We start from the raw sequence: 27,752 nt of genomic DNA on the forward strand, positions 1-27,752 counted from the left end.
AACAAGAGAGAGGCTCTGATAAAGGGCTTTGAACTTTTTACTACACCATAACATTCACATACAACCATGCCATCACAACAATCAGACACTGGTGACGAAAGAAGAGTTTCAAAAGCCATCACAATGTTCAAAATTATTATGAGTTTGATGTCAATTATGTTGCTAATCATGGCTATTTGTTTTTTGATTTGTTTGTTGCAGACCAGCCCGGGAAACCAGTCTGAGCACGGAGGCCATGCCAGTCCGGCGTTGTTTGATACACCAACTACACCACGCGTGATCCATAGTGATTTAAAGTTGCGGGCAAGAGTGAAGCGCGAGGTCTCTGGTAAAAAGGATGAGTGTCTCAGCACATATGGTGGTTTAGAATTAGATTATGTTATTGGCTCCACAACTTGTTTTATGTTTGATCTGTGTGATGTTGTTAATTGCAGGGACGCCGGCAGTGCTTGGAGGGGATATAATGTGTGGGTCTGTTGGGATTATTCAGTGAGTACGCACTGCGAGAGGGGAAATCGTCCTTATGACAGCTGGTGCCGTAATTGGGACCAGGTAAGGGGTTACACTGGGCAAAATTGGGAACCGTTAGAACTAGGATCAGAAAACGAGCTTAAACTACAGAGGGATTTTAGCCCCTCTGGAAACGCGTTAACCTTATCATTGGGGAATTGGCATCGCAAACAATCTATGTATTTGGTTCTGGGGGTGGAAACATCGGGGGTTGATCCAAAAGGGTTAATTAAAGTTAATTTCCTAGAAAAAACTAATCGCGTACCGTCAGGTAGAGAGGACATGATAACTCGCGTGATTTCCGGCCCCACCAGCTCTGTTGCATCTTTTACAGGGCAGGAGGGGAGCGGGTCGTCGGAAGCTACACCAGAGGAGCACGAACCAAGGGAGAGGCGAGTAGTGTCGGTGGACTACACCACCATGAAACCTCAGGATTTGATTGAACGCGCTACCGGGTTCAGTGACAGTAACATCTGGCTGGACTAGATAGCCCAAAATGCTAGAGAACAAAAAGTGGCTAATTGTGTAGCTTGCGCTTCTGCAAGGCCGCGTTTATTTATAGAGCCTGCACCTCTGCATCCAGAGGATCAGTGGGGCTATGATTGTATGCTGCGGATGACTAGAGGAGCTGTGAATACGGGGAACTGCACTGTGTTGTCCAGTCTATTTCCTCCTATTGCCAAGCTCACGCAAGTAGGGCCGTTTACGCCCCGGAAAGATAATTATACGTGCTTTAAGTTTACCACAGATAAAGTTAAATATCGGTTGGGGGAAATTGACCCCAGTTGGTGTTCGGTCACCCAGACGGGGAGGACCACCAACAATGTGAGTGATGCAGCCACCCTAATTGGGACTTGGGCTAGGAGCGGGCTGTATTACTATTGCGGGCACAGGACTCTACTGGTCAGTGTTCCTCTTGGGAGCGTGGGGACGTGCGCGATGGTGAGACTAGGAGCGCCACTTATGCTAATCGGAGATAAGGTAAAATCAATTCCCCCACACAATACGCGCACATTGGCAGTCAGGCGCAAAAGACACATTTTGAGGAAGAGAGGAATTCATGACATAAATGTTTATGACCCTAGAATGAATTCCCCCACCTGGATCGACTCCATTGGAGTGCCCAGGGGGGTTCCAAATGAGTTTAAACTAGTTGATCAAATAGCAGCCGGGTTTGAAAATATTCCAATAATTTCTGCTTTCTTTCCAGTGACCCCAAACAAGAACGTAGATAGGATCAATTATGTTCACTATAATGTACTGAGACTCTCTAACCTCACCAGAGACGGCATGGAGGGGTTGGCGGAGCAGGTGGGTCCGACCTCGTTAATGGGAGTGCAGAATAGAATGGCCCTTGATATGTTGTTAGCGGAAAAAGGGGGCGTCTGTTCTATGTTTGGCGATCAGTGTTGCACCTTTATTCCAAATAATACTGCTCCAGATGGTTCGGTAACCAAGGCTCTGGAGGGCCTAAGGGGCCTGTCTGAAACTATGCATGATCACTCCGGTGTTGATAGTCCGTTGGAAGGCTGGCTGACCTCAGTGTTCGGACGGTGGAAGGGGGTTATCGCTTCGGTCATGTTTTCTTTATCTGTTGTGGTGGGTATTATGGTTATTTGTTGTTGTCTCATCCCTTGTGCCAGAAGAATGTTCAAAAGTATGTCTGTGAGGGCAGTGGACCCTGGAGTCATTACTCCAATGTCCATGATGCCAATGATGCATGTGGAACTGAATGTGTAGGCCAAGGTGGGAAACAACTGTTTGTGACCTCTGGATTCTCCAGAGGTCAACAGAGGGAATTGTAAAATAAGGAGGGGATGTTTTTCTCATTATCATTTAATATTTTAATATGGCATTATTAGTTCATTAGAAGTATATAATCAGCTTTGCATTAAACATAAATTGAAGTTTTTGACTTTACATTATCCTTTGCATTACAGTGATTGTTATAACTTTAGTTTGATCTTTTTCCTTACAGGTACCAGAATAATAACATGATTTTCCATTGCAGATTTAACCATGATCATTCTATACACATTGCAGTTTGTTGCTTATTCTAGAGTTGTGCTCAAGTTGATTAAAGGTTAAAAGCTGATCTATGGAGGGCAAAGGCTTTGAGCTTGGAAGGCCGCACGCGCTTACACAGCACTTATAAGATGTTATTCTTGGTGATTTTGTGCTTAGTCATGTTCTAATATGTTTTAAGTAGAAGTAGCTGATCCAGCAATATTCATTTAATATTATATGCTTGACTTAGAGCAATACACACTGATGGTCTTAACAAATGAAAGAGTCCTTGTAGCTGCCATGTTGTGTCTTAGCAGGGTACAGACGGTTCCAGGAGACGGGGGGCAGTCAGCGTCTGCCCTCGGGAAGGAGACAATGTTATTCTTTGTGTTAAATAAAATTGTCAACATTGATTGTTTTACACCTGTCACTACGCATGAAGGGGCGTTCTAATACCCTGATTTTACAAAACTATGGTGATGTGTTTTTTGAAGAGAGATCTGAGGCTGTCTGCATACAGTGTCCATCTCCCACGTGTGTGATCATTAAATCATCGTTTGACTCAACCCGACCGGACCAGTGTTGTTATTGTGGGTTTTTCCTATGGTGTCCATCCCCAATATTTTGAACTCGTAACAAGTGGCAAGTGAGTGTTTTACATTTTCCATCTGTGAACGGTAGCTTCTACTGCTCATTTATTGATTTGGCACCAATTTGGCACAAAATAAAGAAAACTTTAAACGACAACAAATGTTCTCGTCTTTCTTCAAGTCATTTTCAATAAACAAATTCAATAAATCAAATTGCATTCAGTTATTCTTGTATTTCCTCGCGTAATTAGTGGCTATCTAGTCAGTAGCCCAAAGTGCAATATGTTAGCTACTAATAATATCTTTGTATTGTTTTTCTTTGGACCGATGCTCACATCGATGCTTCTGTTTGTTGTTGTGGAAAAATAATTTAAACATCGAAACCAAACCGATTTTCTGAGATTTATTTTAAGAAATATCAAACCTCTGCAAAGGGATCAATAAAGCCGTCGTGTGGATACAATCTTGTCTATTCAGTGGTTGGGAGTGAAGTTCTCACCTTCATGTAGGCACCAGCTTGATAATTAAGTGTGTCAGCAAGACCAGGTATTTAAGGAGCGGCTGTGGCAGCAGCCAAAGTAACTGCTGTTTCCCTTTCAAGCTTCCTAGTTTTTCCTGGAGTTCAGCCTTCAAGTTGATTCTTCCCTCCCTTAATTCAATTTACTTATTTGTAAGCTACATGTATGCTCACTAACAAAGCTAAATGAGCTAAAGCTAACGGTGCTCTTTAAATTTGAAGAAAATCCAGTTCACTTTCTTTTCTCATCAGTCCTCTCGATTGTGTCTTGTAGCAGGTTTTTGGCTTTAACACATCAAAGATCTGATGGGTTGAGTTGGCCATAAGGCTCGTCAAAGTTTAATAGTGGTGGCTTATTGGGAAAAACAGTCCTGACAAAGTCAATCAGCCCCTCCTCCCAAACATTAATGGATGATGCATGCATGAATACTCAGCAAACATCATCTATAAAAAAGGATCTGTATGTTCTGTATGTTCTGTATGTTCTGAATCACCATAAAGTTGCTAATAGCAAGAACACAACACAGCCGGGGGTCTGCTACTCTTTGTTTATTCAGATCTCTTTTCACACAATACTCTTGTTGCTTCTGAGCCTCTCGTTTTACTAAAGGTTATGATGGAGCAGCAAGACTGAACCAGTGGCTGGATAACATGAGGAGGAAGGAGTGGAGACCTGCACAAACATCATGTCTTTAAAGTGCTCGCTTTAAAACAGAATGCTTTCTAAGAGTGAAAGTTTAAGAAAATCTAACTGTAATATTTAACATGCCTACTCTCCTTTCCCCCCATTTGTACTAATTTAGGGAGCACAGCAGTTGCAGCCATTTTAAGGTTTGTTTTTTGTTTTTTCTCAGGCGAGGTCATCTGTCAGAGGGGCAAGAGGCAATATTTTGGTAAGTACTGACACAGAGGTAAGTGACTCTCCAGGTTTATTAAAGAAGGAATCAGAGTTTGGCAGTGCTGCTAAAAATTCAAAATGATTGAATTTAAAAAATAGAATTTCTTTCATTTCAATATTAGAAAACCAGACTGTTTATATTCAGTGTTATTTATGTCATTTAAATTTAAATGCTCATTTTTGTTTTGTGTGTGTTGTTGACGAGTATTAAGACTAAGACACAGATTATTTTCTGTCCCAAGGAAGGTCGATACGTTGGCCTTTAGCCAAAAGCAAACTCAATAAAAAAAGATATTTTCACGGGAATACAAAGTTTCGTTTGTTACAGGAATCTTAATCACATGAACGTGGGTGAGAAACACTGGCAAGGACTCCAGTGTAACAGAGGGAGAGCTTGGTTAATAATGGGCAGGACACACTGGGAGCAAAGGTGAAGCACAACAACAGATTTTGTTACTTGTCTATGAGCTCCTGGAGTAAACCAATGTGCCAGGTTGGGGAAGATTCACTCTTGGTGTTTCTAATTTATATGCAATTGACTGAAGCATATACATATTGAATTATTCATAGGACTTTGTACAAAATATAAATGTCTTCCATGTGTTATATTGTGGTTTGATGTTTGCATATGTGGATGTTTTGTTCCTCATTTGGTTTGCTTCCCCCAGACTTGGGCTATTCCAGATGCTCACCTGAATGATAGAGAATAAAAAGAAGCCAGTTGCTGTTACAGGGGTTGGGTTCTTTGGTGTGTTTTGGTGGGTACACTCATGCTTTCATTAATAAAGATTACTAGATGATAAATATTTTTGCAGCCTCGTGCCATTTTGTTTGAACCTATACGTGACTGCTGGCCAAACTGATATAAATAGTAAGTGAAGTAAATAAACTGCCTGTGGCTTCTCAGGAAGTCCTGCATTTGGGTCCTGTTATTCACTCAAACCTGACAATAACACATCACCCTGTTTTATCCACAACTGTAAATTTTCGGAGACATCCTGTTACATTTACTGAGATCAGCAACAGACTTGCTGAATTCAAACCTCAATACAAATGTGAAAATGACTCAGCTTTTTCTTCTTTTGTTTTTACAGCATTATGGACTATAAGTTAAAGCAATTAATGATGCAGTGAATGATGGTCAAAGGGTTGATCTTTACACAGAGCACGTCTGTCCCTTTATTAGCCCATTACAATTATTCCCCCATCACTTTAAAAAGGCAACAAAACATGCATGTAACATTTCTTCAGAGATGTAATTCAGTTTTAATTATATAGCGCCAAATCAACACAACAGTCACCTCAAGGTGCTTTATATTGTAAGGTAAATACACTAAGTAATACAGGAAAAAAACAACAACAATCAAATGATCCTCTTTGAGCAAGTACCTGGCAACAGTGGGAAATAAAAACTCCCTTTTAACAGGAAGAAAGCTCTGGGAGATCAAGGCTCAGGAAGGGGCAGCCATTTGCCACAACTGGTTAAGGGAGAGCGGAGCAGGACAAAAGAAACACACTGTGGAAGAGAGACAAGTTAGTGTCACAATCTAAATGTTGAAGTTGGTCGACATTTTCAGATCAGACTTATGGTCTTTAAGCCAAGTTTAAAATTTGTTTTGAATGTCCTTGGTGTAGTTATTGATGTCATTTCTTTTTATGACAATCTGTTCTTAAATTGTGTTTTATTTCTCACAAAAGTGAAAAGATTATGGAAGAAAGTCGAGCCAAAGAACAGAGCTGGCTCTTAGACTTTGAGTATAGGAGGCCCTCAGCAGAACTTTTAAAGAGAATAAGAAACACAGAAAACCGTAGATAAGGAGGTGTGCTCTGACAGTGCAGCGCAGCACCCAGAAAGCTATTTGGCATTGGCAGAGAAGACTTAGGAAGTTATTCAGGAGCAAAACCCTGGTACTCAACTTTGCTGCTCAAACCTCAAATATATTGATACTTTTACGCCAATATACAATTTATTTCCAAAATTGTTACAACAAAGAAATAAAAAACCAAACATAGATTTCATAACTTTTTATGCTAATTATTATTTCAATCACTACAAAACAGGCAGTTTTTGAAAATTCAGATGTAACTCTAACTACAGTCATGAATAAGCGAACATGAATGGAGACTATGTGCTGTCTTAAGACGTTCAAGCAGGGCTCTAGAGTGCGACCAATTTGGTCGCAAATACGACCAAATTTTTCAGTGGTGCGACTAAAAAGAAATATTTGGTTGCACCTGTGCGACCAACTGTTTGGGTAGCAAAAAAAAAAAAATAAATCTGCAACCTTCCCTGTGGTCAACAACATACACACATTTTGCCCCTATCGTGGACTAAACCAATCAGAGATAGTAAGGGGCGGGACCTCTCTGATTCGCCGTGGTCCAGATGAAGGTGCAGGTGGAAGTGGGAGGAGTAGCTTGAATAAAGCGATATCAATTCATTAAATCCTGAATGACTTTTAAATATAACTGTGTTTTGCCAGAAACGCCAGATTCTCAGATTAAAGCTCACAAAACCATTTCAACAACAACCAAACAGCAAATGAGAGCAGGTACACGGATTCACACAAAGACTTAAACACAGACCCGACGCATCAGAATCAGCTTTGTCTTTCTCGGCTTTCTCACCTGACGGCCTTAGACGGACACGCTGTCAGAGCTCAGCGATTCTGATGCGTCCGGTCTGTGATTACGTCTTTTTGCGCTGATTCTGAGCTGCAGGTTTTGTCTCTTTCAACCAAAATTCATCGAGCCAGCAGCAAAAGAAGCAGCAAACTGCGCTTCACATTTGATCAATGTCGTCATGAATTTTGCTGTTTTGCTTCCACGACTATTAAAATCACACTCCATGCACAGCTAGCTCTCTCTCTATCTCTCTATATTATATAAATTATTATAAAATTTGTGTGCGCCTAACTTTTGTGCCGGTATGCCTAACTTTTTAAAGTTAGGCGTACTGGTACGCCCATGGCAAAAAGTTAGTCTAGAGCCCTGTCAAGGATCAATCGGTGTCAATTAGCAGAATGAAAGTGTTTCATGGATAAAATTGTAACTCCTGCGAGAGAAACAGAATGACGTTCTGTATAGTTTCATTTCAATTTGGCCATAAAAATATTACTTTTGTTTAGAAGATGGTGTAAACACTGTAAATAGTTATTTTAAAAGTTTTGCTCTATTCACTCCAATTCACTGAGGACCATCTTGAAAATGTCCTGAACTGAAGCCATTTTCCGAACTATAACAGGAAGGGAAAAGACTCTTCTTAGATTGGTTTTGGTGTTTCTGTGTGAAATCAGTAAAAGTATGAACATAATCGCCATCTAGTGGCAGAGAAAAGGAATTAAAACACTTTGTGAATGAGCTGCCACAGCAGTGGTCCAATCTTCTACTGTGTCAGGAGTATTCAGACAATTTTGACATACTTTTTTTCCACAATGGTAAAACCAATATTAGGTACATAATTCATGACAAATAAACATGTAAAAGGGGTTGATGATATAAAACAGCTCTGTATCAAAGGCAGTGTGGAGTAAGCAGACCTGCTTCTGTTCACTCTGAAGATGAAGCTACTTTAAGAAAACCCTCAGAGTCCCAGAGCTTCTTTCTTCACGCTGCAACCCAGCAGGACATTTCCAGCATCCACACACTCTGACACACACGGTGCTAAAAACACAAAACAGATATTAAAATAATGATTGTGGGAGGAAAGCTGTAGAATGAAACAGTTTTTTAAAGCTGTTATTTTATCTGTTACAATCATTGCTAGTACCATTGTGAGCACAGAGCCACGAGGCAGCCTTCATAGCCAAAAGCTCCCACTCGTCCTTTGCATCCATCTTGAAACCATGAAGCCAGATCAGAGCCAGAATGGTGGCCCACACTTCACTGCTGGTCTAATTCCCCAAATCAAAATCAATCAAATAAAACAGACAGAACACACATTTTACTTTCTACAACCAGTAATATTACATATGTTTGTGTACTTCTTTGTCACACGGGGTCACCAAGGTGGGCAGCTCTGCATATTTGATTTGGCAGATTATTACACTGGATGCTCTTCTGATGAAATCCCAAACTGTGATATCATAAATGCTCTAAAATAATGTGCTGACATGTTTTTACAACAACTGATGAGGAAAATAATTTCTGCTGCCGTGTGGTTTCTGGATAATATCAGACGCTGGTGCAGCTCAGTGGGAGGTTAGGAGTGTGATTACCACCAGTGTTTTAGCTTCTGATATGCAGATGTTTATTCTCAGGCTGTGAGGCAGGCCTACGTTTAGTTTGACTTCATTTTATTTGTTTTATGGTGTGTTTTTAATTTTATCATGTGTTTTTGTTCAAATTATAGAATCAAATCTGTTTTATCTCACATCATCATTTTGTGTTAATATTTAAATTGACAGCAGTGCATCTTTTCAGGCTTTGACTTTTCCACCTCCTCGTTGGTCTGTCCCAGTGCAGCAGCCAGAGCTGGATCAAGCAGCCAGCAGCCAGACGCCTCCTGCAGGGAGACTAACTGCAGCAAAGGGTCTCTGGGTGGCTGCTCAGGCACAGCAGCTGGAAAATCTAAGATGCAATAAAAACAAAACCCGATTATGGTGCTAGATGACAAACAGAACTCTACATGATAACTCAGTGCATAAAACACCGCACTGTAAACTATGCAACAGATAAATATTATGTTTTTCACTTGAAAATTACATCTTAAAAATGTAATCATTACATAAGAGCTCCACATCAAACACATTAATCACATCATCTTTGTAGTGAAATAGCTGATGACTCATTAAACGTTTCCATGCAATTTATCCACAGTGAAAAATATCCACTTTGCTGGATCTGAAAATCACGTTTTCCGAGATCAGACAAGAGCGGGCGTGTTCAGTTCACGTGCTGCTCTTTGGCAGTTTTACAGATTTTATTCTGAACATCTTTCTGAAGTGACTGGTTTTTGCTTGTATTCAGCAGAAACTGGAAACTAATCCAACTTGCTGAATGTATTTACACAGTCTTGTTTGCCTCCAGTGCAGTGTCTTTGTCACAAATGTGAGAAACAAATTAAAAGGTGATCATGCCAAAAGGTAGTGAAATTAATACAAAATTGTGAAGGCAAAGTGCCAGAAGAGTAAATACATGGTCACAAACTGTGTATCAGGTAAAATTGTCTAAGTGAGGGTTATGCTTGTGTTTTACTATAACACCATCTAGTGGATATCTAGTGCTCATTGTTCTTTGACAAATACTTTCAAATAGCTTCACAGTGCAAAGCAACCAGAACTGAAGGCAGATACAGTAAAGGCCTCGCAAGGGAGGAAACAACATTTGATATCTATGAGTTCTACACTCCAAACGGTCAATTATTAACAAAAAAACTTGCTTGTTCAATCCAATTTGAGCCTTTGAAAATGGGGGGATTGTATGAAAAAGGCCTAACTCCTGAACGAGCATTTTCAAGGATTTCAAGCACCTGTACCTGTTCAATGTTCACTTGAAAGACCCCCTTATAAAGTACTTCTAGCTGAAATGATGAGGACAAAATCCGTGCTGCTTGTTTGTGAAAAATCTGAAAGTTGTGGCTGTATAGACAAACACAGTGAAAAATTTCTGAAGTCTCAGTGTCTCCCTGTGTGTTGATGCAGAATGTGTGCACACAGAAGACTCAGTGCCAGTTATCAATTTAGTTATTTATTTTTTGCACTGCATTAGATAACATCAAAATAGTGTTTTCAAAAATGACAATAATATTCCCAATTGTGTTATTTTTATGTTGTAATCTTTATGAAAAAACTTAAAAAACAAACAAACAAAAACAAAACACCTACCTCATAATCTTTTGAGTCTGGTATATGGCGGGGCGCTGTGGACACCCAAGTTTGTGAATGCAATAACTCAAGAACGAGACAATGTAGAATTTTTAAATTAATACCATGGTAGCATTTACTAAAAATCTCTGTAAGGTTTAAATCTCAGGGACCTTGACTTCAAGGTCAGAGCTTAACTTTTCTAAAGAAAAGAGGATTTTCCCATTTATAAAACATGTATGTCTACTAGGAGGCTAAAGGTTAGCACTATATTTAAAAAGAGTTACAAACAACAATTAGATGATGCTTAAAGCTGGTTTATTTAATAAACATCCAGTTTATTTCCAATTTGGATCAAATTATGTCTGATTGAAGGACTGATGTAATGGTAAGTTGTCCGCTGCTCCGCTTTGAATATTGGTAAGAACTTGACACAGAGATTACTTAATGGATTTTAAGCAAAATTGTGCCTTAGTTCAAGAACATATTCATCAGTTGTTTTTATGTTTTTAGGCTTTTTTTCCCTTTTCAATTTTCACAAGAATTGCTAGTTCCCCTAGAGTTTTGGCCACCTCAACAATCAAGTGATTCCCTATGAGCAAGCAATGAGCGACAGTGGGAAGGAAAAACTCCCTTCTAAAAGGAAGAAACCTTCGACAGAACCAGGCTCTTAAAGGGACAGCCATCTGTCGCGACTGGTTGGGGTGGGGGGAGTGAAAATTAAAAAAGACAAAAAAGCCAAAGTGATCATTATTGGAGCAGCTTAATTAATTCTTGCAATGTAATCTGCTGTTAATGGCTTTTTACAATCCCTGTTTGTGTTTTTGTCATTTTTGTCCGTGGTTGAAGCAATGCTGGAGATTGATTCTCTATGATCTTTCTGTTTTGAAGGCTGCTGAGAGACCACAAGGTTTGGTCCCCGTTTGCTACTCATGTCAGGGAGAACTCTTAGAGAGGCCAGGACTGAAAAAGGGGTGGTGGAGAACCTCCGAGGGTGTTATGCGCTGGTTTGGATCCAATGCTAACATCTCTTTGATTAGGCTGACAAATACAGTTTGGATTTTTTCCTTGCCCCACATTATACTCAGCATTGGTCCAAGGTCATCGAGGCACTTAAGTTTTATGGATCGAGTGTCGTTGGACTGATAATCTGTTTCATCTTGAAATTGTTTTTCGGTCTTAAATGTCCAGCGTTGTCCGTTGTAGTTGTCTTTTATGAAATAGTTATCAGTGTAAAAGCCAGAGTCTAAAACATGATCTGGTGGCTGTCCCTGGGTCTGTATGATGAATTTCAAAACATCATAATCATTTCTCCCAGGGTAGAAAGGATACCCAGTAGCAAGCTCCACAGCTACCAGCCCCAGGGACCACATGTCTATTGCTTCATTAAATAGACTACCAATCATAACCTCAGGTGCTTTATAACCAACCGTCCCCACACAGTCACCAGGAATCACTGTAGATGCGGGACATGCAATGCCAAAGTCTATAAGTTTGACTTTGATGGGACACTCATAGCGGTCCACAACCATTATGTTTCCAGGTTTGAGGTCAGCATGCACTATTCCCACAGAACCCAGGTGGGACAGGGCATTTGTGAGTTGATGTAAAATTGGCCTGATTTCGCTTATGGGGAGACCCTGGTTTTCCGGGTCCTCTATGTAGTCCCACAGGCTTTGGTCAAGGAGTTCAAAATTTAAGCAGATGCGGTCACCGTCGATGAAAAAGTCGTTCCATTGAACAATGTTGCATCTATCTGCATCCAAGCCTCGCAGCTGCTCCAGGATGAGAATTTCCATTTTTGCCTGTTGCAGAATTTCAGGGTTATTTTTGTTGACTTTAATAGCAACAACTTTGTTGGTTTTTGTATTGCAACATTTGGTTACAATACCAAAGCCCCCTTCTCCAAGGAAACCCTCGACCTCGTAGTGACCTCCCAAAAGGGTCCCTTTAGATATTTCAAGATCATCTATAGAGGAGGATGTGTTGGCTGATGCGTTGACGTATTCTTGTTGAGAAAATTCTTCTGAGTATTGGGAACTGCAGCTGATTTTCTGTGATTCTTCTCTTTTGCAACTAGAAGGCTGCTGAGAGACCACAAGGTTTTGTCCCCCTGTGCTACTCATGTCAGTGCAGGGAGAACTCTTAGAGAGGCCAGGATTGAAAAAGGGGTGGTGGAGAACCTCCGAGGGTGTTATGCGCTGGTTTGGATCCAATGCTAACATCTCTTTGATTAGGCTGACAAATACAGTTTGGATTTTTTCCTTGCCCCACATTATACTCAGCATTGGTCCAAGGTCATCGAGGCACTTAAGTTTTATGGATCGAGTGTCGTTGGACTGATAATCTGTTTCATCTTGAAATTGTTTTTCGGTCTTAAATGTCCAGCGTTGTCCGTTGTAGTTGTCTTTTATGAAATAGTTATCAGTGTAAAAGCCAGAGTCTAAAACATGATCTGGTGGCTGTCCCTGGGTCTGTATGATGAATTTCAAAACATCATAATCATTTCTCCCAGGGTAGAAAGGATACCCAGTAGCAAGCTCCACAGCTACCAGCCCCAGGGACCACATGTCTATTGCTTCATTAAATAGACTACCAATCATAACCTCAGGTGCTTTATAACCAACCGTCCCCACACAGTCACCAGGAATCACTGTAGATGCGGGACATGCAATGCCAAAGTCTATAAGTTTGACTTTGATGGGACACTCATAGCGGTCCACAACCATTATGTTTCCAGGTTTGAGGTCAGCATGCACTATTCCCACAGAACCCAGGTGGGACAGGGCATTTGTGAGTTGATGTAAAATTGGCCTGATTTCGCTTATGGGGAGACCCTGGTTTTCCGGGTCCTCTATGTAGTCCCACAGGCTTTGGTCAAGGAGTTCAAAATTTAAGCAGATGCGGTCACCGTCGATGAAAAAGTCGTTCCATTGAACAATGTTGCATCTATCTGCATCCAAGCCTCGCAGCTGCTCCAGGATGAGAATTTCCATTTTTGCCTGTTGCAGAATTTCAGGGTTATTTTTGTTGACTTTGATAGCAACAAATTCGTTGGTTTTTGTATTGCAACATTTGGTTACAATACCAAAGCCCCCTTCTCCAAGGAAACCCTCGACCTCGTAGTGACCTCCCAAAAAGGTCCCTTTAGATATTTCAAGATCATCTATAGAGGAGGATGTGTTGGCTGATGCGTTGACGTATTCTTGTTGAGAAAATTCTTCTGAGGTTTGGGAACTGCAGCTGATTTTCTGTGATTCTTCTCTTTTGCAACTAGAAGGCTGCTGAGAGACCACAAGGTTTTGTCCCCCTGTGCTACTCATGTCAGTGCAGGGAGAACTCTTAGAGAGGCCAGGATTGAAAAAGGGGTGGTGGAGAACCTCCGAGGGTGTTATGCGCTGGTTTGGATCCAATGCTAACATCTCTTTGATTAGGCTGACAAATACAGTTTGGATTTTTTCCTTGCCCCACATTATACTCAGCATTGGTCCAAGGTCATCGAGGCACTTAAGTTTTATGGATCGAGTGTCGTTGGACTGATAATCTGTTTCATCTTGAAATTGTTTTTCGGTCTTAAATGTCCAGTGTTGTCCGTTGTAGTTGTCTTTTATGAAATAGTTATCAGTGTAAAAGCCAGAGTCTAAAACATGATCTGGTGGCTGTCCCTGGGTCTGTATGATGAATTTCAAAACATCATAATCATTTCTCCCAGGGTAGAAAGGATACCCAGTAGCAAGCTCCACAGCTACCAGCCCCAGGGACCACATGTCTATTGCTTCATTAAATAGACTACCAATCATAACCTCAGGTGCTTTATAACCAACCGTCCCCACACAGTCACCAGGAATCACTGTAGATGCGGGACATGCAATGCCAAAGTCTATAAGTTTGACTTTGATGGGACACTCATAGCAGTCCACAACCATTATGTTTCCAGGTTTGAGGTCAGCATGCACTATTCCCACAGAACCCAGGTGGGACAGGGCATTTGTGAGTTGATGTAAAATTGGCCTGATTTCGCTTATGGGGAGACCCTGGTTTTCCGGGTCCTCTATGTAGTCCCACAGGCTTTGGTCAAGGAGTTCAAAATTTAAGCAGATGCGGTCACCGTCGATGAAAAAGTCGTTCCATTGAACAATGTTGCATCTATCTGCATCCAAGCCTCGCAGCTGCTCCAGGATGAGAATTTCCATTTTTGCCTGTTGCAGAATTTCAGGGTTATTTTTGTTGACTTTGATAGCAACAAATTCGTTGGTTTTTGTATTGCAACATTTGGTTACAATACCAAAGCCCCCTTCTCCAAGGAAACCCTCGACCTCGTAGTGACCTCCCAAAAAGGTCCCTTTAGATATTTCAAGATCATCTATAGAGGAGGATGTGTTGGCTGATGCGTTGACGTATTCTTGTTGAGAAAATTCTTCTGAGGTTTGGGAACTGCAGCTGATTTTCTGTGATTCTTCTCTTTTGCAACTAGAAGGCTGCTGAGAGACCACAAGGTTTTGTCCCCCTGTGCTACTCATGTCAGTGCAGGGAGAACTCTTAGAGAGGCCAGGATTGAAAAAGGGGTGGTGGAGAACCTCCGAGGGTGTTATGCGCTGGTTTGGATCCAATGCTAACATCTCTTTGATTAGGCTGACAAATACATTTTGGATTTTTTCCCAACACCCCCTTATCTTCAGTAGTTGTTCAAGGTCATCGAGGCACTTAAGTTTTATGCATCGAGTGTCCTTGGACTGACAACCTGTCTCATCTTGAAATTGTCTTTCGGTCTTAAATGTCCAGTGTTGTCCGTTGTAGTTGTCTTTTATGAAATAGTTATCAGTGTAAAAGCCAGAGTCTAAAACATGATCTGGTGGCTGTCCCTGGGTCTGTATGATGAATTTCAAAACATCATAATCATTTCTCCCAGGGTAGAAAGGAAACCCTGTAGCAAGCTCCACAGCTACCAGCCCCAGGGACCACATGTCTATTGCTTCATTAAATAGACTACCAATCATAACCTCAGGTGCTTTATAACCAACCGTCCCCACACAGTCACCAGGAATCACTGTAGATGCGGGACATGCAAAACCAAAGTCTGTAAGTTTGACTTTGATTGGACACTCATAGCGGTCCACAACCATTATGTTTCCAGGTTTGAGGTCAGCATGCACTATTCCCAAAGAACCCAGGTGGGACAGGGCATTTGCGAGCTGAAATAACACTGGCCTGATTTCTGTTACTGGGAGAACCCGGTTCCTCCGGTACCGCATGTACTGCCACAGGCTTTCATCGAGGAGTTCAAAATTTAAGCAGATGCGGTCACTGTCGATGAAAAAGTCGTTCCATTTAACAATGTTGCATCTATCTGCATCCAAGCCTCGCAGCTTCTCCAGTATGTAAATTTCCATTTTCGCCTGTTGCAGAATTTCAGGGTCGCTCTTGTTGACTTTAATAGCAACGACTTTGTTGGTTTTTGTATTGCAACATTTGGTTACAATACCAAAGCCCCCTTCTTCAAGGAAACCCTCGACCTTGTAGTGACCTCCCAAAAGGGTCCCTTTACATATTTCAAGATGATTTGAGGTGAAAGTCATCTTGACTGAAATGTGTTTGTTTGCTCAGTGAATTGGTGAGAACGTTTAAAAAAAATTTCAGTGACTCTGAAGAGGTTTACAAATACTTTCAAATATAGCTCTGGTCGAACGTTTGAAGGCTGCGAACAAACTGACTAAAACTTGCTGCTCCTGACCCCTATTTATAGAAAAACTTCAAAGGCTCAAAGGCATGTGCTTGTGACATCATCACATGTCCTTGTGACATCATCACATGTCCTTGTGACATCATCACTCTTCATGAATCAGATTGTCACATGACATTTTAGAATGGGGATGTTTTTTTTTAAAACCGTTTTCAAATTTAACCCTCTGTGGTCCAGGGTATAATTGGCCGTTCTTGACTATTTTTGATTTTACCTCTATATTTCACCTTTAAAATATGTTTTTCTTGCCTTATTTGGCACCATTATTTTCAGCACAACCTCAAATATCTCAAAGTCAAAGTCAACTTTATTTGTCAATTCTGCCACATGTACAGGACATACAGAGAATAGAAATTTCGTTACTCTCAAACCCTAGATGAAATAGCAAATGAACATTTAAATATAAGAGAGTGATTAAAAAATGCAAATAAAATAATTAAAAAGTAAAAATTTAAATAAATACAATACAATTTAACAAGAAAGCTATGCAATATACAATATACAATATTCAGGTATGGGTAAATGACATTGAGTGTAAACCAGGCAGAGTAGTGCAAATAGGCAAATAGTGCAAATGGACATCTAGTAATATACGGTTAGAGATAGTATAACAACAAAGTCTTATGAGGTAATGGCAGTCCAATGCTCCACAAAGTGACTGGTAACTGGTGCAGGCCAGTGAGTGAGTCAGAGAGTGTGTGTGTGTGTATGTGACAGAGTTCAGTGAGACCATGGAGGAGAGGAGGGGAGAGGGGGCAGAATCGGGAGGGAGTTAAGCTTCCTGACAGCCTGATGGATGAAGCTGTCCTTCAGTCTGCTGGTCCTGGCCTGGAGACTCCGCAGTCTCCTCCCTGACGGCAGCAGCTTGAAGAAGCTTTGCATTGGGTGCGTGGGATCAGCCGCTATGCAAAGGGCTTTTTTAGTGAGACGGGTGCTGTAAATGTCCTGGAGGGAGGGGAGAGAGACACCAATGATCCTCTCTGCAGCTCTCACTATGCGTTGGAGGGTTCTATGACAGGACGCATTGCAGGCTCCAAACCACACAGTGATGCAGCTCGACAGGATGCTCTCGATGGTGCCTCTGTAGAAAGTGTACATGAGAAATTTGAGTTATTGTTTTCATTTTGGTATACTATATTAGCACAGTTGATCTAAATTAATAACACAATAAATTGTGTGTGCATCTCCTGTTTTGTCATGGTTGTATGTCCCGGTTCGTGACAGGCTGCATGAGCTCATCTGGTGGGAGTGTAGTACTGTAGAATTTCAGGCATAAAAACGTGGTTTTCACAGACCTTGTCACAGGGTCTGAGTTGGAAGATTTTGGTAAAGCTTTGTCCCTGAGGTAGTTGAAAAACCCCAGTTGGGTAAAGCGTTTGGGTTTTTTTGTTAACAGACATGCTTATCTATTTAGTTGGTGTTATTTTTTCAGCTAAATTTTTTAGTGCAATTAGCACTTTCAGCATCAATCCATAGCAATGTGTTGTATTTTTCACATTGTCTGTGTGTAAAATACATATGTAAGCATAGATTACACAAAGGATCCTGCACGCCAAGCTGGATACAAATAGAAATCCCTGGAAACAATTCTTTCTGCGCTTAAGAGCAGCTTCCTATTGCAACGCTGGAGGATTTGTCACCATTACTGGATACGCTGCAGAAGCACAGCAAAGCAGTGACTGTGTGGAGTCGAAAACTATTACACCAACTACACTACACAGTCACCCACATTACTCCCTCCAACAGAGGTGGACAACGTCTTTGGGACAACGTCACAGAACACAGAAACGTCACAGGGCTTTGGAGCGTGACGTTACATGAGGCGGGCCACGCCCCCTGCCGCCATCACAGTAGGCCAGACAAAGGATACAGCTTCAGCTATGGTACGTGTTGTGTAGTCGGTTGCAACGTTAAAGCTCACGATCGTGAAGGCAAGAAACTGGATTAATCTTTTCATCGTTTTCCATCCTGGCGGCAACGTGAGGGATCCCATGTATCCACCAAACAAAGACGCCAGGCATGGATTGCAGCGGTGAGACGAGCGGATATCGAGTTCCGTGCAATCCCCAGCTTTTTGTTGGTTTGCTCGCGGCATTTTCTCTCCGGTGAGTTCTAAAGTAATTCATATCACTATCCGATTGTTGAGTCTGACGTCACTAGCCGTGTCTGGGCCTAAACTCTGCTGCAGGTCCATATATCAAATGATCACTGTGGCATTACTGAGAGTTAAAACACTGTCTTAAGTCTTTCATCTTTAATAAAATTATCAGCGTTCTGCTCTACCAGGTGTAACAACTGAGTTAAACATCCAGGCATCCATGACAATGGAATTTATGACATATGAGTTAGAAGTTAGCAGCAAGTTAGCTCGCTAGCTTCTATCTAAATACAATATAGCATGTCCTGACTGCGGGGTTTTGGAAACAAATTAAAACGTACAGCTTTCTTATCACTTCCAACATAAATGAAGACAGAAAACTAAACAGCAGTGACATTTGTAGGGTTACTGAACTTGGGCTAGCTGGTATATAATGATGTGCTACGTGACCGCTAGCGACACAGCTATGTTAGCATAATATAAACACGCTAACTTTTTTTCCACTCGATAAAAGTTAACGTGAGTGTTCTCGGTGGTCAGGAACAAATGTAATCGCATGGCAGGATGCTGTAAAAGGACCAAACTAAAAGGCTTTTAGTGGGGGTTTTTTCAATGCGCTGCGGTCATAGATAATGAGATAAAACATGCTAATGTGTGATGCTGCAGAACCACGTCATGTCGACTGAATAGCTTTTGATTTGGCATTATTGCAGGCAAACCAGCATATGAAATGGATGTAACAAATCCAGTGGTGATGGGAGTGACAGCGTCACGGAAGCTGAAGGGCAGACGAAGGACTGTGTGTGCAGTCAACAGGGCAGAGCAGAAATAAACCGGCTGTTGGAGGAGAACAGACTGCTTCGAGCACAGTTGCAAAAGACAGAGCTGAATGAAACTTTCTTAAAGGACGATACCGAAAAAGTAAGATATTACACTGGACTATATTGTTATGCAGTCTTAATGTCCCTCTTCAACACTGTCAAAGATTTCCTGCCAATATCGAAGAAACTGACAGGTTTCCAAATGCTCTTACTCACACTAATGCGTCTGAGACTTGATCTTCCAGTCCAGCATCTTTGTCATCTATTCCATGTGTCGCACAAAACACTGTCTTCTGTCTTCACCGATACCGTTGATGTTTTGGGCAGACTGACAGAAAGAAGGATGACCTCAAAAAGTGATATAGTCCAGACAGAGCTTACAAATGATGGGCCATTTGCTAAACCTGCAGCACACACTGCTTTCTATGTGAAAGAACCATTCTGTGAGAAAAACTCTACTGCTCATTTGATCTATGACCTCTGAAAAACAGTTCATGATTTCCATTACTATTCAATTATATAAAAAAAGTACATTCCCTGGGTTATACAGCACTGATATGCAAAGCTTAATTGTATATCTGTAACTCTAGAACTGCAGTATTTATAGTTTTCTTAGTTTAATATTTCAATTTCATATTCTTCTTCTAAGTATAAAATCCCTTTTGTTATATTTGTCTCGTTAATTTAACTGAAATACACTGAAAATTGCTCACAAATTAAGGTTTATGTGTCAATACAAATGCAGGTTTTATTGCTGGGAGCTTCCCGTGATGCACTGACTATTTCTTCTTCCATGACACTAATGTTTTGTCTTTGCTTCATCATTTATGTACTGTACTGTATCCCCAGTTTTCCAGCGAGGGCTGCGTACATTTTGATTGCATTAACGTTTTTATCCAGCCTTTATGTGCAAGCTTGAGCTGCAAAATTCAAATGTAGTTACTGACAGGCCAAAGTGCAACAGGGAAGAGATTAAATGGGATCAAAGGGAGTGGCATTATAAATTCCTTCCTTCCTGAGATTCAAATCCTCCAATCAAAACGGTGCCAGCAATGCAAAGACAGATTTCTTTAAAAGATTGCACACAATAACAAAGTCAGTCGTTTATTTATTAAAGCACTGTTAATAATTTTAGTTGCTGCTATTTCAAATAAATGTTTGGTACAACAAATTTCTCCGTGTTCTGTCTCAGGCTTTATTCGGGCCCTGGTACTAGAGCTATGGTCTGTTCTTGAGTGCAGCAGTGACGACATCAGAGTGGTCCGTCCCAAACCAACTCCCATTGACCCCACAGATAGGAGTTGCATTAAGGTATTGTATGTATGTGCGTGCGTGTGTGTGTGAGAGAGAGAGGGAGAAGGAGAAACTTCCTGGAGCCCACAATGCCCCAATTTTTAGATATCTACATAATAGTACAGACACAGATCTCTTAGAAGTTTTGCTTTTCCATCATGTTTTTAGCTCACTGGTTACAAAGGTGTTTAAATTGATTAAAATTAAATTGATTCCAATTATTATTAACCCAGGACTCAGAATAGTGGTCCATGTGTTGCTGTGATACCAGCAGCCATGTAGAAAATTCACTTGTGAATATTCATATTTAAGAAACTGGCAATAGTGATTTTGTTAACAAGAAAGGCTTTTTGCTGATTGGTTTATGGGTGTCTGGGCAAATAAGCCTTACTTTCATAAGACTGCATTTTTAGTTATGTTTTTGGCAGAATTTCTCTCAGGAAAGCTTCAACAAGCTCCAGCGTGAGCCTGTCTGTGTGTGTCTGATGCTTGGCCTCTGACAGCAGCCAAGTCATCTCTCTCAGAGAGACTAGCCAAGTGAATACGGACAGCCAGTGATGTGTAAACTGTGTCCTGCCACAGGCGACTTTAAAGTCTGCCTTATCAGTGGGTTATACATATATGCTGAGGTCAAAGGAAAACTAAATATACACACACCAGCACTTTGGTGAATTAACTCGAGTCTTTGCTTTAATCTGTGCTAAGTACAGTAGGAGGTTTGGTAGTACATATGAAGATAAGTTCACACATGCACAGAAACATCAGAAGACACATGAAAGTATAGATATTTCTATTTTAGAAAAAAAAATCCATCGTATCTTGTTTTTTTCTTTACGTTTCTTTGAAGCTGTTTAATATAATCTAAGTTGTAGCTCGTTTGTGCAAGTGTCTCTCTTTTTTTCCTTTGATGCTTTTGATGATATGTTTTCCCTGTTCTACCAGACCCAGTGAAAAATGCAGGGAGCTTTCCTGTAGTTTAATATTCTTCAGGCTGCAATAGGTTTCTGCTCAACCACTCTGCTCAGAATATATGTCTTATTCAGTTTTGAGAGTGTGGTAAACCATGTTTTATCTTTGCAATCATAAATTCTTTTTACATTTTGTTTTGCTTTGAATACTACAGATATTATTTGTCATATTATCGGTAGTGTTTGTAGTTGAATAGTGTTATATTATTATTATGTGTTAGGATTTGATCAATCCATGACGTGCACAAATGCATTCACAATGGTCTTTAAAAGCAAATACATTTTTTCTCTCTAACAGCTGCTGTATTTACTTTCCTCTTCAGTCCTTCCTGTACTTGGTCAACCTCCTCTCCTCTTCCCAGTCGGTGTGGCAACTGCTGGGCCGACAGTCTTTGGCCAACAAAAGCGAATACACCCTGAGGGAGATGCCAACCTCCATACCTGTAAGTGTTTTTCTTCTTCTTCTTTTCCACACACTGCAGTTTTTTTTTGTCATCCATCTGAGGGCATGTTTGCACTTTTTATTTGGCCTCCAAACACCACCCACCCATTTGTTTTACTTCAAACGCATTCAAATAAACCCTCTCACACTGAGACTGATATACGTTCTCCACCTTACCCATTGTAAATTTCCACACAGTTTTCGTTTTGCACCCTATCCGGTGCATTCTTGTTCAAAGCCTCTCATTTTACTCCACAGGATTTGATTGACAGACTGATTGCCGTGAATTCGGATGGGAAGATTCATTCTCTCTTCCACTACGAAGAGAGTCACACATTCGGCCTAAGGTGGGATTCATTATTTTTTTCATATTACTTAACATCAGTGGGGAAGTAGACGATATCAGATTATCACCTGGTGACTGCACACACACTTCAGCCTCTGGCAATAGGAGACTGGCATGGTGACGTAATCGGCCTTAAAATGCGGCCTTTAAGGCTGCAGACCCTGAATTGGGATACAGCCTCTGAATCGCTGCATCTTGTAGCTGTGTCGTCTTAAATTGGTCATGTGATTTTGACGCGCCGGCGCGTCCGGCAACCCCAGAGGTTTAACTTAATATTTAAGTGTCTCTTGGTTTTAGACTAGTTGTTTAGTCTAATTTGATGTTTTAAACCAGAAAAGGAAGAAGAGGGCTTAGAATTACAGGTAAGAACTGCTCAGTGGTATGTGATAAACTGTAAATGTAAAGCTTACAGGTCAGTCCTCATGTTTTTAAATCAGATTTTGAGTCTATACATGGCACATTATGCTTTTGCATGTTGTGAAATGTGCTGCAAAACAAACTGAGGTAAACTAACTGGTTTACTGTGATGGATTTAAAGTGCGTGTGACTGGTGCGCAGTGGCTGTGGTGCTCACGGTCAGAGTTCAGTCACAAAGAGGGTAACAGAGATGAATTTAAAGTTAAGGTGATGGTGCTTAGATTCATTCACAGACTGAAACCTTCACACCAACTTTATCCTGTGTCTCTTAGTTTTAGACTAGTTGTTTAGTCTATTTTGATGTTTTAAACCATATCACAGGGTTTTTACTTCACCATTTACGGGGTTTTAACAAGCAAACAAAAGACAGATCGTGATGTTTGAAAATGTTTTGGAAATATTCTTTAAAGATTAGATGTAAAATACGCAGAGGACAAATTCAATTGGTTTATTAGTTTATTACATAAGTTGAAAAAAAGTTAAACAAGTAAATAAAGAAACAACGTAAAAGAAAAGTAAACAAAACAAATCGGTAAATAAAGGAAAATGGTAATAAGAAGGGAAAAAAAAAGAAAAGAGAAAACCCCAACAATCCCCTCTGAGCAAGCACTAGGCGACAGTGGGGAAGAAAAACTGCCTTTAAACGGGCAGAAACTTCCGGCAGAACCAGGCTCACGAGGGGCAGTCAACTGCCGGGACTGGTTGGGGTGAAAAAAGATGAAGGAGAGAGGGAAGAAGTGTTAGGAGAGAAGGGGAGAGGAGAGGTGAAAATTAAGATGGAACAGAGGTGGAGGGAGACGAGGTGACGTCAGCAGTAGAAAAAATAGAAAGAGTAGAAAAAGCAGGAGTGTCCCTCCTCCAGAAGAAGCGGAAACGTTTTTTCTTCTTTTCCATGAGCTTTTCCACGACCACTTTTTTCTCTAGGATGAGGGTTCTCAACTGATCGGTTGTTTCTTCAACTTCCTTCTCAAGTTTCTGGCATCTTTGCTCCATTTCTTTTAATAGATTGCACTTGTCTGTATTTTGCTGTTGTTTTTCCTTGTGCATCTTTTCTAACTGCTCATTTCTTCTTGTGATTTCTTGAAGCTTACGCTGCAGGTCTTCATTTATTTTCTCTTGTTGCTGCTTTTGTGCAAGCATTTCAGCGTTTTCACACTTCAAGTTGTCTGAGTCCTGGAGAATACGTTTTTTTTCTTCTTCCTGTTGCTCTTTCTCTTGAAGAAGCTCTTTTTTTTTGCACTCTGTTTCATCCAGCCTGACTTTCAGCACTTCGTATTTTTTCTTTATGCCTTTGAGTTGGTCCTGCATTTGTGTGACCCCTTCCTTTTTCTGTCCGAGGATTTGTGCAGTTTGTTCCATAGCTTCATCAAGCGTTCCTTGGAGCGCCTGATTCTTTTGCTCCATGTTTTGGAGATCCCTTTGCATCTCCCCAATAGTAGCATTCGCGCGTTGAAGCTGGGCAGACGTTTCTTTTAATTCAGCACTCTTTGTCTTGTTTTCCTTCATCAGGAACAAAATCTTCTGTCGTGCTTCACCAAACTTTCCTTCCCAGGCCTCACTAATAATTTTTGTGTAAGGCTGGCGTTGCTGTTGTTTTTCCAGCTCTTGATTTCGTGCTTCCAATTGTCTGCACTTCTCCTCCAGTTGAAGCTTCTCTTCTTCAATTTGTTTAATTTTTGCATGTAGGTCGGAGTTTTCCTGTAATGTCCTTTGGACTGATGAGGCACCAATGGATCGTGTCATATCAGGCTTCCCTCTTGAAGTGAGTGGCCGGCCAGACCTCGAAGGAGAGGCAGCAAGATTGTTTATTCTTTGTTGGCATTTTCGTGGATACATTTTTAATCCTGTGCACAGTGACTCTGAAGAGGTTTACAAATACTTTCAAATATATCTCTGGTCGAACGTTTGAAGGCTGCGAACAAACTGACTAAAACTTGCTGCTCCTGACCCCTATTTATAGAAAAGGCTCAAAGGCATGTGCTTGTGACATCATCACATGTCCTTGTGACATCATCACTCTTCATGAATCAGATTGTCACATGACATTTTAGAATGCGCCCCCTGCCGCCATCACAGTAGGCCAGACAAAGGATACAGCTTCAGCTATGGTGGTACGTGTGTAGTCGGTTGCAATGTTAGATCTCACGATCGTGAAGGCAAGAAACTGGATTAATCTTTTAATCGTTTTCCATCCTGGCGGCAACGTGAGGGATCCCATGTATCCGATATCACCAAACAAAGACGCCAGGCATGGATTGCAGCGGTGAGACGAGCGGATATCGAGTTCCGTGCAATCCCCAGCTTTTTGTTGGTTTGCTCGCGGCATTTTCTCTCCGGTGAGTTCTAAAGTAATTCATATCACTATCCGATTGTTGAGTCTGACGTCACTAGCCGTGTCTGGGCCTAAACTCTGCTGCAGGTCCATATATCAAATGATCACTGTGGCATTACTGAGAGTTAAAACACTGTCTTAAGTCTTTCATCTTTAATAAAATTATCAGCGTTCTGCTCTACCAGGTGTAACAACTGAGTTAAACATCCAGGCATCCATGACAATGGAATTTATGACATATGAGTTAGAAGTTAGCAGCAAGTTAGCTCGCTAGCTTCTATCTAAATACAATATAGCATGTCCTGACTGTGGGGTTTTTGAAACAAATTAAAACGTACAGCTTTCTTATCACTTCCAACATAAATGAAGACAGAAAACTAAACAGCAGTGACAGTGGCTGCAAATTTTACCAGGGTTTTAGTCAAATGCCCCCCTGTGATTTTACCTGCACCCTGCGATTTGATTTTTAGTTATTTTAACAGCAAACTGAAGAAAAGCCTTGACTCCGTTGCTCCACTCACCACCAAAAAGATTAACGTAAAACATGCATCACCCTGGAGAAACGAAGAAGTCAAAAAACTCAAAAGAAATTGCAGGGCAGCAGAAAGGAGATGGAGGAAAAATAAAAATAATATCAACCATCAAATATTTTCCGAGCAATTTAAAATGTACAATAATACATTAAGGAAGTCAAGAAATTCATACTTCGCCAAAATAATCAGTATTAACAAAAATAATCCCAAGGTCCTCTTTTCCACCATAGATCATTTATTTAACCCTGATTTTAACAGCTCCCAAAGAACCCCCACAGACTCGCTCTGTGAGCAGTTTGCAGACCACTTCAGGGGAAAGATCAGCGCCATCAGATCTGATATTTTATCTAATCGCGATATGATTGTAAACACATCTGAGGGCTCTGTACCTGAGGAGACACTGGACAGCTTTGTCCTGGTTAATGCTGAGAACTTTCAGAAGGTTTTCTCCACAGTGAGACCCACCACATGTCTTTTAGATCCAATCCCCTCTTCACTCTTTAAAACACTTTATGGATTTTAAAACGGCGGTGGTGAGGCCCCTTCTGAAGAAGAGCAATTTGGATTGTAATGATTTTAATAACTACAGACCTGTATCCAACTTACCATTTTTAAGTAAAGTCTTAGAAAAACTTGTTTTTACTCAGATTACTGATTTTCTCAATGATAGACAGATCCTGGAGATATTCCAGTCTGGATTTAGGGTGAACCACAGCACAGAGACGGCTCTCCTAAAGGTTTTAAATGATCTTAGATGTAACTGGGACGCCCAAAAGCTCTCAGTCCTGGTGCTGCTGGATCTAAGCGCAGCCTTTGATACAGTAGACCACGCTATTCTTTTAAACAGACTAAAACACATGGTGGGCCTCTCTGGTGCTGTACACAACTGGTTCACTTCCTATCTCTCTGACAGATCTTTTATGGTGAGTATGGATACATGCTCCTCTAAGATCCATAAAATGACATGTGGTGTGCCTCAAGGGTCGGTTCTAGGCCCTGTACTTTTTAATTTGTATATGTTGCCTCTCGGCAGTGTCATCAGGAGGCATGGAGTGAACTTCCACAGTTACGCTGATGACACGCAGCTGTACATCTCCGTGTCTCCTGATGACACCAGACCAATGGATGCCCTTTTTAACTGTATCTTGGATATAAGATCTTGGATGGCAGAAAACTTTTTACAGCTTAACCAGGACAAAACTGAAGTTTTAATTGTCGGTCCTGAGGCTCAGAGAGAGAAACTCTTGTCTAAATTAGAGGCATTTTCACTATGTCCTTCGCTACAAGTGAAAAACCTGGGTGTTATTTTTGACTCTGAGCTTGGTTTTATCCCACATGTTAAACATGTAACCAAAATTGGATTTTATCATCTAAAAAATATAGCCAGAGTCCGCCCTATTCTCTCTCGGGCCAACACGGAGATGCTGATGCATGCTTTTATTGCCAGTCGCATTGATTACTGTAATGCCCTGCTCTCTGGTCTTCCTAAGAAGAATATTTCAACTTTACAACTCTTGCAAAACTCGGCAGCTCGTGTGCTGACGAAGACCAGAGGGCGGGCCCACATTACACCGGTTTTAGAATCGCTGCATTGGCTCCCCGTGTGTTTCAGGATCGATTTTAAAGTTCTTTTATTGGTTTTTAAATGTCTTAATGGTCTTGGGCCTTCTTATCTCTCAGATCTGCTTTTACCATACGAACCCTCGCGGACCCTGAGGTCCTCTGGTACTGGCCTTTTGATTGTCCCTAAAGTCAGGACACATACTCACGGAGAGGCAGCTTTTCAGTGGTATGGTCCTCGTCTGTGGAACAGCCTGCCGGAGGAGCTCAGGGCCGCAGAGAACGTACATGTTTTTAAGAACAGGCTCAAGACCCACCTTTTTAATTTAGCTTTTACTTAGCGTTTATTTATTTTTTATGCTTATTTATTCTATCCTGTTATTCTATTATTAATTTAGGATTTACCTAATATTTTTTGATTTTATTCTTATTCATTTTTTAATCTTCTTACTCTATTTATATTTATATTTATATTGTATCCTGTTCTTATTTATTTTATCATTTTACCCTGTATATATCGTATTGCGTCATATCTCCAGTGTTTCCTCGGAGGGCGCTCTCTGCACCGGGGCTGTTATTGACCGTGGCTGCTGGTCTCTGGGGTCCTCTCAGCCTGGTTGGGGGGCTCCTTGGCCTCCCTCCGGCTGTGTGCCCAGCCCGGAGGCTGCGGTCTGTGACCGGCTCCCGGTGCAGACGGCTCTCTGTTATAATGTTTCCTCACTTGGCTCATGCGAGCCCAGCCCAATTTTTACTCTTTAAGTGTGCGCGTGTGTGTATGTGTGTGTGTGGGTGGGGGTGGGGGGATATATGTGTATTGAGAGTGTGGGGAGTGAGTTGGAGGGTGGGGTGGGCTGCTTTTAACTATGTAAAGCACTT

General features: G+C 41.1%; 2 protein-coding genes across 2 annotated transcripts; both read right to left on the reverse strand.

Moving 5' to 3' along the window:
* Positions 1–7,220: 7,220 nt before the first annotated feature.
* Positions 7,221–9,318, reverse strand: LOC146693579 (von Willebrand factor A domain-containing protein 5A-like). The gene is made up of 4 exons (XM_085478648.1): positions 8,935–9,318; positions 8,470–8,472; positions 8,292–8,410; positions 7,221–8,185 (listed from the first exon to the last, which is right to left on the reverse strand). Exons 1-4 carry the CDS (start codon positions 9,270–9,272, stop codon positions 8,106–8,108), a joined length of 540 nt encoding a protein of 179 aa, XP_085334774.1. The 5' UTR covers positions 9,273–9,318; the 3' UTR covers positions 7,221–8,105.
* A 1,309-nt stretch (positions 9,319–10,627) lies between these two features.
* Positions 10,628–16,047, reverse strand: LOC146693580 (uncharacterized). The gene has a single exon (XM_085478583.1). It carries the CDS (start codon positions 15,900–15,902, stop codon positions 11,262–11,264), a length of 4,641 nt encoding a protein of 1,546 aa, XP_085334709.1. The 5' UTR covers positions 15,903–16,047; the 3' UTR covers positions 10,628–11,261.
* Between the last annotated feature and the right edge of the window lie 11,705 nt (positions 16,048–27,752).

This window comes from Copadichromis virginalis, linkage group LG14 (genome assembly GCF_057382275.1).
Source record: "Copadichromis virginalis isolate Kocher_CV1m ecotype Utaka linkage group LG14, C_Virginalis_male_GT1.1, whole genome shotgun sequence".
NCBI classification, from domain to species: Eukaryota; Metazoa; Chordata; class Actinopteri; order Cichliformes; family Cichlidae; genus Copadichromis; species Copadichromis virginalis.